The sequence below is a fragment of the Saccopteryx bilineata genome, chromosome 6 (assembly GCF_036850765.1).
Source record: "Saccopteryx bilineata isolate mSacBil1 chromosome 6, mSacBil1_pri_phased_curated, whole genome shotgun sequence".
NCBI lineage: Eukaryota > Metazoa > Chordata > Mammalia > Chiroptera > Emballonuridae > Saccopteryx > Saccopteryx bilineata.
In genome coordinates, this window is record NC_089495.1 from 123,657,614 (window position 1) to 123,671,907 (window position 14,294).

The 14,294-nt window shown below is 50.8% G+C and overlaps 1 protein-coding gene across 1 annotated transcript; it reads left to right on the forward strand.

Annotated features, from left to right (window-relative positions):
* Nucleotides 1-1,721: 1,721 nt before the first annotated feature.
* On the forward strand, nucleotides 1,722-12,387 carry PRCD (photoreceptor disc component). Its single transcript, XM_066237283.1, has 7 exons — nucleotides 1,722-1,878; nucleotides 2,149-2,220; nucleotides 5,283-5,363; nucleotides 8,437-8,633; nucleotides 8,980-9,100; nucleotides 9,924-10,088; nucleotides 10,342-12,387. The coding sequence occupies exons 1-3, from the start codon at nucleotides 1,805-1,807 to the stop codon at nucleotides 5,302-5,304; spliced, it is 168 nt and encodes a 55-aa protein (XP_066093380.1). The 5' UTR covers nucleotides 1,722-1,804; the 3' UTR covers nucleotides 5,305-5,363; nucleotides 8,437-8,633; nucleotides 8,980-9,100; nucleotides 9,924-10,088; nucleotides 10,342-12,387.
* The last annotated feature ends 1,907 nt before the right edge of the window (nucleotides 12,388-14,294 follow it).

Consider the following 14,294-nt stretch of genomic DNA (forward strand, 5'->3'; position numbering starts at 1 on the left):
AGGAATGGAGAGAGATGAGAAGCATCAATCATCAGTTTTTCGTTGTGCATTGTGACACCTTAGTTGTTCATTGGCTGCTTTCTCATATGTGCCTTGACCACGGGCCTTCAGCAGACCGAGTAATCCCTTGCTCAAGCCAGTGACCTTGGGTCCAAGCTGGTAAGCTTTTGCTCAAATTAGATGAGCCGGCGCTCAAGCTGGCGAGCTCGGGGTCTTGAACCTGGGTCTTCCGCATCCCAGTCCCACGCTCTATCCACTGTGCCACCACCTGGTCAGGCATTGACTGCAGAATTGAATGAGCAACTTCTGCACTCCAGGATGACACTCCATTCAGCCAAGCTATCCGGCTAGGGCTAAATTTTAGGGAGGGGGAAGGGAAGCATCCGTTTCTTTGTTCCACTCAGTCGTGCATTCTTTGGTTGCTTCCTGTGAATGTCCAGACTGGGGATCACACCTGCAAACTTGTTGTTACAGGACAATGCTTTTAACTGAGCTAACCAGCCAGGGCCTAAAATGATGTGATGCATAGATCTATTTCATGGGTGAACACTTAAATTCTGCCATTTACTGAAGAGGGGATATAATCAGAAATGTTTGGCCCTGGCCAGTTGGCTCAGCGGTAGAGCGTCGGCCTGGTGTGCGGGGGACCCGGGTTCGATTCCCGGCCAGGGCACATAGGAGAAGCGCCCATTTGCTTCTCCACCCCACCTCCTTCCTCTCTGTCTCTCTCTTCCCCTCCTGCAGCCAAGGCTCCATTGGAGCAAAGATGGCCCGGGCGCTGGGGATGGCTCCTTGGCCTCTGCCTCAGGCGCTAGAGTGGCTCTGGTCTCGACAGAGCGACCCCCCGGAGGGGCAGAGCATCGCCCCCTGGTGGGCAGAGCTTTGCCCCTGGTGGGCATGCCGGGTGGATCCCAGTCGGGCACATGCGGGAGTCTGTCTGACTGTCTCTCTCCGTTTCCAGCTTCAGAAAAATACAAAAAAAAAAAAATGTTTGGAGAGGATTGTTCAGAGGATGGAACTGAACCACTTAGGCCTTCACTCCCTGGCCCTCCCTGGTCTTTCTGGCTTCACTCCCTGGTCTTTCTGGCTTCATCATCTACCTATCCCTCCTTCCTCTCTTCCTGAGGCCTCCCCTGTGCCATCACTGCCTTGCTGCCACTCAACTTCCAGTTGCTGGAACGTGCTAGGCAGCCCTGGCAGGATCTTCTGTCTGAGGATCCACCCTTCCTTGAGCACCTGCAAATTCAGATGCTCCTGCTCCCCTTTGAAACCTCCCCTTATGCTTACAACTCCCACTGTGCCCTTAATTGTAGGTGCCTTTAATTTTTAATTGCCTAAGTCACTCTATTTGTGGTCATTATTTAACTTGCCAGTGTATTTGTCTGCACTATACACCAGTGTTTTTCAACCGCCGGTCCGTGGACTAGTGCCGGTCAGACTCTACAATCTTCATACAACATCAGGGTGGTTAACTCTCTTGTGGTCCATCATGAAATTTCTGGTGAACCAGTGGTTGTAAAACACTGCTGTATACCCCTTGAGGGTCAGGCCCACATCTTAGTCTATCTATATCCAGAATAAACTGAGGTCAGTTTACCCTGCACTGGGGGGACAACCTGGGTCCAGTAAGGTTAATCGGTCTTCACAAGGTCAGGTCTGCTGACCTCAGTAATCAGCTTGAGTCTCCTAATCCATCACCAGCAGGAATCTCAGGACAGCACAGCAGTGGCTTGGGAGAGCCAGCAGGGGCCATCTTGGCCTTCTTCTGCAGACTCGGCCCTAGAGGGGATGGGGCAGTGGAGCCATGTGCACCACCCTCTTTCTGCTCAGTACCTTGGCTATGCTCTGGCGCCGACAATTTGCCAACAGGGTCCAACCGTGAGAAACTGGGCCATGGGCTGGGGTGGGGGAAGAAACTGCTTGGCTGAGCTGAGTAGGGGCTTCCTGGACCTCCAGGGAGAGGCTAGAGGGATTTGCAAGGACTCCCTGAGAAGCTTCCCATCAGAATAGGGGACTTGGAGCTCTTCAAAACACTGGCTGCCACCTCCAGTCCCATAGCCGGATGTGGCTTGGGGTCCTGCAGAGAAGTAGGAGAAGGGATTTGGAGTCTGGTACACAGATCTTCCTGCTTGCTCTTCCCTTCCACAGAGAGCCCAGCAGAGACAGAGATGGGGCCGGTATGAGCAGTGGCTTGGAAACAGACTCCCAGTCCTCTTGCAGGTAAGGCAGAAGAGAGCCTGGGGTAGAGGAGGGGGAGTGCTGCCAGTGAGGCTACTGCAGTCCCTGTCCGCTGGGGATGTACATGGGTGTGTGCGTGCAGGCACTGTCTGCTGGCCCCTGACCCCCTGTGTGCCTGGTGGACAGGCTCCAAGCCTACGTTCTCCAGTTGGGAATGGGAACTCCCAGCCTTTCCTCCAGACCAAAGCTGCTCTGCTTTGCTTGTCCGAGTGCAGGGTGGTCCCCAGGGACCCTCCTGTTGAGAGCTCAGGGGGAATGGAGAGGGGGACTAGGCGGCGGCAGCTCTGGAGCTCTGCTTGCCTTCCCTTCCCCTCCCTCTCCTGCTGCCCCTGCCCAGCTCCAGCAGCTCCCTGCCTGCACCTCCAGCAGGATTCGCTATCCAGTCCCCAATAGAAGGTGGAGGAGGAGCATGACATCATCAGTACTGAATATCATTGGCTGGGCCGCCCCTGCGGGCAGGACATCTCCATTGGCCAGAGAGTTAACTCTTCCCTAGACAGAAGCCATATGGCCTTTACAGGGTTTAGTTTGGGGAACTTACAGACCTTTCCTTCCCTGGGAGACCAGTGTTCTTTGATGACAGGGGCTCCTATGCCCAACAAAACAGAAAAGTCAACAGCTGTTTATTGAGAACATACTGTTTGAAATGTCCTTTTGTGCCCATGGACCCACCTAGTGTGGGGGTCTATCTGAAGAGTGACATTCTCTCCTGCAGAGGCACCTACTGGCCCTGGCGCTGCTTCTCATCCTTCTAGGGAAACAAAAAGCATGATGCCCGTGGGCTCCAGGGCTCCAGGAAGAAGGGCATCTCCCACAGGGCTCAGGTGGCTGGGACAGTCAGCAGGAACACAGCAGGCCATGTGCCCCCATGTTTCTTTCATGCTGTGGAACCTGCCTGTAAAGTCCTCTTAGAGGTAGTGGAGACTGGCGAATGAAGAGGACTTGGGTCTTTATGTCTTGGCCCGGTTTCCCTGGTTCCAAATGTCAGAATGCCCACTGCAAAGTCCCAGGCATGTGTAGGAAAAAGAGGCATTTCTCTGACACCCTTCCTGGACACCTAACCCAGCTGAGGTAGTCATAGCAGTGCCTGACTATGATGACTGGTGAGAGGGGCTTCCTTGTACATAATGACCATCCCTGGATCACACACACAGGAGGCTGACTGGTCCTTGCTGTTGAGTGTGGGTCTGCAGCTGGGTAGCCAGAGTTCAAACGCTGGCTCCTCTCTCACTAAGAGACTTTGGGCAAGTGATGTAATCTTTTAACATTTTTGTAAACCAAGATTAATAACAGTGGTTCTGAGGTTTATGTGAGATTTAAGTGAGGTAATTGGATAGCACGTGGCACAGTGACTGCTCCACAAATGTCAGCTAGTCTCACGTTAGCTCAGGCTTGACCAGCGCTCTACCCTCCCTGGAGGTTTCTCCTGTATGAACTCCCCTGGCAGTCCCAGCAGCGCTGGCAGTTTGGCAGGACAAGTGCTTCTATCTCGTGAATGGTGGAGGAAACTGAGAGGCAGGGACACCAGGTTACTTGCTCAAGGTCTTCCATCCAGTGTGTGGCTGATGTGGGACTGACAGGTCCCTGACTTTAGGCAGTCTATCTCCTCTCTATGATGGGCCTGGATCTCCTGTCAGGTGAGAAAAGGCCAAACCCTGGGACCATCTGGCCAGGCCTGGCCTCATGTGGCCTAGCCAGAAGGAAGCAGTTGTCTATTAACTCTTTGAGACCTAGTTAACTGGAAAAACTGGCCTAACATTTAACACCTCCTGCTGATGGTGGTGGCTATGGAAGGCTGGCTCTCGGTTGTGGAAGGGGTGAAATTTATGCTCTCCAATTCCACTGGTTTCTTGAGTGCTCCTGCCCCTCAGTAGCTAGGTGATACCAACTTCAGACAATCCTCATGTGACTCTAGTCTGATCCGCCCTCCCTCCCTCAGGAGGCCTGGGTGAGACCCTGCACATTGTCTCTTGGGAGCTGGCTGACGACCTGTGCTCATCAGTGAAGCATGGCACCGTGGTGTGGGTGGAAAGGGCTTTGTGAGTTTTTCTCAGAATTGCCTCAGAGAATTGTCCCCCAAGAGCCAGAGAAGGGTCTTGCAAACAAGATGAAGTGAGCAGTACGAGGAAACACTGTATTCCAGCAGATATGGAGAGGAAGAATAACATTCTGATTCACCATTGGGCCATGGGAATAAGATGACCTAGGTTTAATCTTGGTTTGATGTCCACTTGCCTGCCAGCCATGTTGTAACCCACCACATAACCTCCTTACATCTCAGACACTTCCTCTGTTAATATGGCCTAATGATAGCACAGCCCTCAGAGTTGTGGGAAGTTCAAATAGGGGAAATTCCTATGAAATGTATATCACAGATGCTGGCACATAGCAAGGTCAGGGAACTGGTGGCTGTATTGCCATTGTTAAGTTCCCTAGCCCTCCTTCAGCCCCACCTGTGTTACAGCCATTGTTTGGCAACAAATAACTTTGTTCTCAGGTGTATTGGAGAAAAAGTTTTGTTTTTTCCTTACAGCCTTCTTAGTCTTCAAAGGCAACATTTTAAGAAAGACCTTTCTCCAGATGGACAACCTTTCTTTATTGGAGAGAGAATAGGACTGAGCTTAAAGAAACTGACTTTAAATGCCAGGTGCTATTGGTCTCCCTGCTGCGGAAGGCCCTGCCCAGACACTCTTAGGGAATGAGGCTGAACAACCTCCCCGAACAACCTCTGGGCTGCTCCGGAACGTCCCCATGTGGACAGCGCTCTTGGAATCCAGGCCTGTTGTGTGATGTAAGGTGCCAGTTGCTGCCTGTAGTCCTGTCTCTCCACACACAGGTTTTGACCAGTGCTGTTGGCCGATGATATCACTGCGGCCTGTTGTCATGCAAAGTCGACTGTATTCTCTAACACAGCAGATTAATGGAAGTTAAAAAAAATAGTGGGGTGAATTGCTAGGCATGGGTTCTAAGAGAAAGAGAAAAGCTGGAAATGTGGGAAGGTTATCCTCTCCCACCCCCTGATTCCCATGCTTCTCTTTGTTTAGGGAGAAAGAGTCTCTGAAGTAAGCCCTGACCCCTGCAGGCAGAGCCCAGCCCCAGGACCTGGGATCAGCTGGCAGAAGCAGGTAGGCGGGGGCTGCAAGCCCTGAGGAGCAGAGGGCAGGGCTGGGGACAGGGCAGGAAGACTGTGTGAGCCTGGTCATGTGGGAGCAGAGCAGGCCATCTTTAGCTCTGTGGTCATGGCTGGAGGGTGAGAGTCGGAGAGTAGACTTTTCTCATCAGCTCCTCCCTTGAACCTGTATGTTCGCTGTTGGGTGGCAAGGGTTTTAAGGGTACCACATGTGATCCTGCCAGCATTTTCTGGGCTTGGGGATGAGGCATGGTCATGCAGGGGGCCTGAGGATAGTGCTGGAGGACTTCTAAGAAAGAGGGCTGCTCCAGAACGTCCACTGGGAAATACAAGCCCGGCCTGGGCACAAGTTTTCTGTGTCAGCTCAGGTCCCGGTTTGCCCCTTCCCTGGGGAGGGTGCTGTGGTGGGAGCAGCAGCAGCAGCAGGGGGAGGGGGGACAATGAGAAAAAGCAGCAACTGAGAAGGTGGACCCACTGGTCATCGGTTCTCCTCAGGCCTGGCTGGCGCGGCAGGCAGGGCAGATGTTCCCTGCCCTGCAGATGCTCCCTGCCATCCCTAGGGCAGGCTCCTGTCCTCTGAGTTCCTGAGGCACCTCTGAAGGGACACGGTAGGGTCACTTGGCTAACTCTGCAGCCCCAGCTGCCCAGGCCGGGGGAGGGGAGGGAACAAGTGGGGAGTGGGAGACTCATGGTTACAAAGGAAGGGCTTCCCATTCAGTCTCTAATTTAATCTTCATGATCACCCACAGAGACTGGTCATATTATCATGCACATTTTAGAAACGAGGAAACACAAAGAGGCTAACTGATTTGCCCAGCATCGCTGAGCTAGCAAGTGGGGGGCCCTAGGCTCGTGCTGAAATCACCTGGAAGCCTGCAGCTGCTGGGTGAGGGGAGCGGTTCCCAGCCTGGCCACCTGCCTTCTGCAGCTCTTGCACACTGTGAAAGAAACCTCAGCTGTGGTCCGGGGCTGTGTGATGTCAGTTTGCTCTGGTGGCACTCACTTCCTATGGCATTTGCCCCTCCCTAGTCCCTGGAGCTCACCCTGTCACTGGCTGCTCTGCTGAAATGATCAATAAGACATGCCAGTTGGATCTGTGATGTGTGCTGGCAGCTAGATGGAAGCGACCCCCGGCTGTCCTCTGAGTGTTCTGAGTATGTGTGTGCGTGTGTGTGCGTGTGTGCGTGTGTGTGCGTGTGTGCGTGTGTGTGCGCGTGTGTGTGTGTTCCAAATGGGCAGTAGCATGTGAGCAGGGAGAAAGCATGACACTTATTTTGTCAGTCTGCTGACTGCTCAGAAACTGTGGAGGCCTCCTTTGCCCCTAGCTGTTCTGCCATTTCCCTCTTTACAACCCTGCCCAATCCCAAGCAGAGATAAAAGCAGATTTCCGCTTCTGCTCCCTAAGATCCAGGTGCAGACCCCCCCAGCAGGCAGCAGCACCCAACTGTTTCAGACAGCCATTCATCTTTCAAAGCACTTCACCCCAGTGCATGCCTCTCCTCCCCACCCAGCCCCCACTGCGCACCTAGTGGCCTGTGTCTGCCCGGTTGGCCCCTGTCCGACATTCAGGGAGCAGGAGATGGAGGAGTTCTCTAGACAGCAGCACCTGGCATCTGAAGGAGAGGAAGGAAAGGGGGAGAGACCAAGGGGACCCACTCTGAAGCCATGGGGGAGGGGCTGCTGATCGTGCAGGGAGCCTGGCAGTTCTGTGGAAGCCTTTAGGCGGTGGTGCAGTGGATAGAGCATCGGACTGGGATGCTGGGATGCGGAAGACCCAGGTTCGAGACCCCGAGGTCGCCAGCTTGAGCACAAGCTCATCTGGGTTGAGCAAAAAAAAAGCTCACCAGCTCGGACCTAAGGTCCCTGAGCAAGGGATCACTCGGTCTGCTGAAGGCCCACATATGAGAAAGCGATCAATGAACAACTAAGGTCTCGCAACGAGAAACTGATGATTAATGCTTCTCATTTCTCTGTTCCTGTCTGTCTGTCCTTATCTTTTTTTTTTTTTTGTATTTTTCTGAAGCTGGAAATGGGGAGAGACAGTCAGACAGACTCCCGCATGCGCCCGACCGGGATCCACCCGGCACGCCCACCAGGGGCAAAGCTCTGCCCACCAGGGGGCGATGCTCTGCCCCTGGGGGGGGGGGGCCGCTCTGCCGCGACCAGAGCCACTCTAGCGCCTGGGGCAGAGGCCAAGGAGCCATACCCAGCGCGCCCGGGCCATCTTTGCTTCAATGGAGCCTTGGCTGCGGGAGGGGAAGAGAGAGACAGAGAGGAAGGAGGGGGGGGAGGTGTTGAGAAGCAAATGGGCGCTTCTCCTATGTGCCCTGGCCGGGAATCGAACCTGGGTCCCCTGCACGCCAGGCCGACGCTCTACCGCTGAGCCAACCGGCCAGGGCCTGTCTGTCCTTATCTATCCCTCTCTCTGACTCTCTCTCTGTCTGTGTAAAAAAAATAAAAATAAATAAAAATAAAAACAAAGTAGGACAGGAGGAGTCTGCTAAGACCATGTCAGAGCCCCACTGTCCACTTGACAGGGGCTGTGAGTTCGAGCCACCTATCTCAGCTCTTGTCAGCCTGTCTTTCTCCTGGGAGGCATTGGCCTTCCTGGTGACAGGACTGTCAGACTGAGAGCCAGAGGGCACTGTTCCCAGACTGTGTTTCCTGATCCTATCTTTGCATTCATTCTATAATCTATTTGCCATGTTCCTGTCACTTTATCCTTGCTTCTGTTCTCTGCCATTTCCAAGTTGCCTGTCCCCTTCCACTGGTCTGAGGAATTGCCAGGCCAAGGTCAGCTAGCTGTACTGGGGCTGGCTCACGGCCCAGACACACATCCACAAAGTGACACCCCCTGCAGCACTACTCTAAGAACCTGCTCAGGAGATGGTGGCTCCTCCAGGCATCCATTCTGGATGAAGGAAGAGAAAGAGAAGAAGGGGCTGGGGATGGTGGTGGCATGACTTCCCAGCTGGGAGGCTAGGGGCCCTGTGGGCTGGGAGGAAGGCCCTCTCCCCCAGGACTCAGGTTGCGGTGGTGGGCAACAATTGTTTACACCTTTCTCCCAGGCCCAGCCCACACTCTCCTATTCCTGGCCCTCCCAGCCTGGGCTGTCTGCACAATCTGCACAAGTGGCTGCCCTCAGCCTAGAACTCCTCTGCGGAAGACTGCCTGGAACCAACCCCCCCTTCCTTGGCCCACTGTCTCCTGTTACAGGGGTTGGTATGAAGTCCATGGCGGGGGTAGACTCGATGTCCCCAAGAGGGTAAGTCTTCCTCCCCTCCTACTTCCTCAGAAAGTCATTGCTTGGAAATGGGACCAAAAAAATCCAGGAGCTTGGGAGACTGACCGTAACAGGAGGGGCGCTGAGGGCAAGTGCATTGACAGAGTTGAGGCAGAGAGCAGGTCACTTCTGGTCCAGCTCCCAAGTCATTGGCAGGTTAAATCAGGTAGCATGGGTAAAGTGCATAGCAGGCTGAGTGTTCAGCATATATGCCCTGTCAATTACTGAACAATTAGTAATTTCAGAACAATCTGTAGCCTCCAATTAGCTAGAATCACTCACCCCCTTACCCATGGCCCTTCTTACCCTATCTCTGCACACATAATAGCTGGGAAGTGGAAAATTATGAAACGAATTAAAGGACAGCAGAGGGCAGAACTGCTGGGCGGAGGTACTCCAGGAAGACCCAGCACCCAGTAAGACTGTATGAAGGCACCATGGTCGTCTTGGTGAGTCCAGAACCCTGTCCCGACTTCCAGTGGGGGTCTGGCCTGGACATTGCCCCCAACAACTGGCTCTGTTTCCTGGAATGAACCTCAGCTCCCAGAGAAGACAGGAGTTGGCTGCCCTGATGCTCCCATCCTCATCTGAATGCTAATATCCCTGCTGGGAGCCTGAATGACAGGGAAAAGGCTGCTCTGAGCTGCAGGGTGGTCCAGGGCTGCAGCCAGGACCAGAGAGGTGCGGTTGTCAGCTGCTTCTATAGCTGAGATTCAGGGCTGCAGCTAGTCTCTCCTGGAGACTGGAACATGACCAGAGAGCTGAAGAGGTGGCAGGGTGAGGGGGGAACAAGGGAAGCAGCCATAGCAGCTGCTGCTGTCTTGTGCCACCCTAGGAGTACAGGGTGCCACCTCTGGGAGTACCTGCCCATCCCAGCTGTGTGTGTGAAAGTGGGCAGGATGGTCCTAGAGGAGGATATGTAGCAGAGGCCCTGGTTCAAGATGAGGAGGGCACGTGTTTGAGCTGAGGCGGGCACAATGGCATGAGCAGGAGACCCCCTGGTCCCACAGGCTCCAGGGCCCCCCTGGCAGGGGCCTATCAGGAAGAAGCCTGAGACCTTGAGCTAGAGGAAAGTAATGCTTCTGTAGGAGCCTTGAAAGGAGAATGGCCAAGTGGCTTATAGTGTGTTTTACATTAATACAACAATGATACTAACATTATTAATAGTGGCTAACATGTCTCACTATGTGTTGGGCAGTGTTGGGGCTTTGTCTGTGAGCACTGTCTTGTTTGTGAGGTAGGGACTGTTGTCTTCCTCACATATCCAATAAGGGAAGGGAAGTTCACAGAATTTGCTCATGGTCACTCCCAATGAAGCCAGGACCTGCACCTGGGCAGGTGACACCACAGCTGGTGAAGCTGTTGGGACAAAAAGGACCCATCTACCAGGGCACAGGAATGAGAGCTGTGGCCCCACCCTGGGCAACCCCTTTGCAGGTATGTGGGTGGGCAGGGTTTGCCAGGGCCATTCCCAGGGCGCTGTCTTCAGGAACTCATCCCCAGGGGCAGGCTTGATGTGGGGCCCTGGAAGACCAGTCCCTGACTGCCAGGGAGGGGAGGGTCGTCCCCTCAGGGAAGAAGCAGTGGCCAGGCGGGGATGACAGACAGGTCATCATCCACCACCACTGCCACTCACCTCCAGGGAGGGATGAGGGGAAAACTTGAGAAAGGTTTTGTTTTGTTTTTGCAGGTGGAGGGTGCAGGATCAAGGAGGCAGCTTCAGGAGGGACACACTGACTTCAGCTGGCACCAGCTGACAGCAGACCTTCTCTGTGGGGTGCACACACGTCCCCTAGTGGGGATTAAGACTAGAGGGTGGCTGAGAGATCTTTAAGATTTTCCGAGGAACTATATAACCTATGAGCCTGGTAGGAATGGTCCTGCCTCTATGTGAAAACACACACACACACACACACACACACAAAATACCATATATAAGAACCTGTCAACTATGCATTAAAAAAGTTATTTAATTCATTCCACTGGTCATTTATTTAACAAACATGTATTAGGAGCCTATAGTGTGCACTGGAGGGAGTGTACTGGGGGTGTCAGGAGTTCCATAGCGATGAAATAGACAGTGCCTGCCCTCCAGCTGGTATAGTAGAAAGATCTCCATGTAGAAAGCCCTATTCTGCTAGCTCAGTGGCTGCCTGGTCATGCAACCTTTCCTTCTCTTCACCACCATTTTCCACTGAAGAAGCACACATAGAACCTGGTGGGCTGATGCTGAGGACATAAAGGACTAATGACCATCTTCAGGAAAAGGACTGTCTAGCAAAACAAAGTGATGGACAGTCTCCCAATCAAAAGAGACAGCAGTGGACCGTGTCTGGAGGTGCTAACAGAGACTTGGCCACTGGGCCAATATGTTTGGTTTTTTGTCCCTAATCTTCTCTGTATCATTCCAATTTTAGTATATGTGCTGCCGAAGCAAGCACGGGCCATGTTGAAGTGCCTGTGTGCCAGCCACTGTAAATACAAAGTGAATTATGACTTTTTCCCACTGACAACCAGAATCCTGGGCAAAATATAAGAAACAGACACTTGACAACAGGCAGCACACAGGATGGTGACCCCGGGATGGCCTTGGTGTCTGCCTCAGACAGTTCCTGCTTGTGGCTTGGGGTAGGGAAGCCAAGCAGACCAAGGTCTCGGCAAGGTGAGAGCTTGGACAGCGTGGTGTTCCTAAGGATGTGCTCCCAGACCAATGGGATCCAAAAACAGATGCCACGAAGGTGATTCAATGGAGAAAGGAAAGTCCTCTCAACAGACTACACAAGTACTAAGCATAAAAGAAAAACAGGTTAATTGGACTTTATCAAAATTCTTGGAAAGACTGGGGGAGAAATATTTGCCAAGCAAATATCTGAGGAAGGCTCTGTATCCAAAAAATCTAAAGAATGTTAATAACTTAATATAAAAAAGACCATAAAAAGGGGGAGTGTTTTAATATACAATTCACAGAAAAATATACATATGGCCAATAAATATATAAACAGATGCTTGACCTGACAGTCATCAGGGAAATGCAAATCAGAATTGTGAAATACTACTACACACCCACCCACTAGAATGGTTAAAATTAAAGACTGACCATAATAGGTGTTGGCTGGGTGTAGGGCACCTTATTGTCCTATGTTGCTACAGTGTTAAATCTGCTTGGGAAACAAACTAGTTTGGCAGTTTGCTATGAATTTACCCATGAGGAATGAAAATTCATGCTCACAAAATGATTTGTACAAAAATGTTCACAGCAGCTTTATTAATAATAGCTCCAAACTGGAAACAACCCAAATATGTGTCAACATGTAAGTGGATAAACAAACTGTGGTATGTTCATATAATGGAATAATAGTCAGCAATAAAAAGGAAATGAATTAGTGATGTGAGCCATCATGCGGATATAATTGAGAGAAGCCAGACATAAAATATCCATGGCATGAATCCATTTATATGAAATTCCAGAACAGGTCAAACTAATCTACAGTGACAGAAAGCAGATCGGTGGTGGCCTGGGTGAGGGCTGGACACTGAGACTGGCTGTTTAATGGTATGCAGGTGCTCTATGGAGTGAGGACATGTCCTAAGTTGTGACTGGGGTGTGGTTACAGGGGTGTATACATCTATCAGACTATTGAACTGTACATTTTAGATGGATAGACTTTACTGTATGTAAATTATACCTCATTAAAGATGACTTAAAGAGTTAATAAAACCAAACACAGCACAAGAATGAAGACCTGATCCTTGTCTTGCTCATGGTCGAATGGAAAAGCCAGACGTGAAAACAAATAATGATAAAAGAGCGAGTATTAGAAGAAGTGTGTTCAAATAACAAGAGTTCTCTTTATGGTGTGCTGCCTTTGTGGCAGGCTTGTTCTAGGTGCTCTGCAGGCACTATCCTAAGAGTCCTGAGACGTTCAGATGATTATCCTCACGTTACAGATAAGAAAGTGAGGTTTAGAGAAAGGGACAGTCCTCTGCCCAGGTTTACTCAGCTACAATCACCAGGGCTGGGCTTTGACTCTAGGTCGGCATGGTGCAGAGCATGTGCTGGGCCAGCCTGCCACAGGACACTGAGCAAGGAGCTTGAGGCTGTCTCAGTTGAGACTTCGCAGAGGAGGTATGGAAGTGTGAGCTGGGATTTGCTAAGTAGAGAAGAGGCTGAGGGGAAGGACCACAAGACCAAGGGTACTGACCACAAGGGCAAGAGCCATGCAACAGCTTTGAGAAGCCAGAGGTTTCTGGAAATGAAGAGACATGTCCAGAAAATAGCAGAAGAGGTCAACAGAATATGACATAGTCTTCAAACTCACCTGTTTTTAGAAAAACCTATTCCACTGTCACAGTGCATTTTTTTTAGGAAACCCAGCCAAGTGGTTAAAACCACAGGCTTTGAGGTGGGATCTCGATGCTTTCACTTACTAATGACTTTCCCCTTCACACTCTGGAATCCTTGGCTGCAAAATGAGAGGGAAATAACAGGGCGGTTGTGAGAGTCAAATGAGATCCCACATAAAGGTGCTTAGAGACATCAAGTTTTAGGCATTAAACATGTACAACTTTTTGTATGTCAACCAGATCTCAATAAAGAGGTTTCAAAGAAAAGGTGCTTTGAGAATGCCTGGCTGGCAGCAAACACTTAATGTGCCTTGACTGCTAAAATGTGAAAATGTGTCTCTGAATCAAAACAAAAGGCCTGAAGGTAGGGGGCTTCCAGACTGGTTATTTCAGCCATTTCAAAGCATCATAAAGGACTCAAGTTCCCTCTCCCCACTCTGTCATCACAAACCTTCAGCTTTCAGCTCTTGCTTTGAAGCAATCCTCATGAATGCAAGATGGCTGCTGGGAGCTCAAGCATAACAACTTCCTCAGGTCCCAAAGCCAGAAGATGGCAGTGGTGTGACTCAGCCGGTATGCACCGATTCGGCAGAACCAATAGTTAAAATGGCAGTTGTAATCATGGTTCTCTCTAAGGTGGGTTTTTCAAAGATGACACAATATTTTCAGAGAAGAGAAGTCGCCTGTTTCTAATATATCAAACACAATGACCATTAGCCTAACTGGCCTACTTCTAAAGGAATGGGATCCTATTCCTACAGTGAAAAGATGCTTAAGAGTAAATCACACAGCTGATCATGCTCAAATAAAAGCAAAGAAAATTGCAAGTGAGGACGCCAATCAAGAAGCAATATGGAAATATCTTAAATAATAGTTTTACTTTTTTTTGTTAGGTATTATTTAATATTTTTTCATTAATATTTTAAAACTCATAACATAATCTAGTTTGTGTGCCTCTTTTATTGTTCTTATTTAAGTATTAAATGCATGAAATAATAAACTACCTTTTGGTATATCATTTTTTTATATTTAAAACGGTCATTAGGGCAGAGAACCAGTTTTTAAATTATCTGAATCCCATCACTGGAAGAGGGGATGCTGTTTTTAAAAAAAGAAAACAGCCTGACCAGGTGGTGGCGCAGTGGATAGAGCACAGGACTAGGATGCAGAGGACCCAGGTTCGAAACCCTGAGGTTGCCAGCTTGAGCGTGGGTTCATCTGGTTTGAGCAAAGCTCACCAGCTTGGACCCAAGGTCGCTGGCTTGAGCAAGAGGTTACTCGGTCTGCTGTAGCCCCACG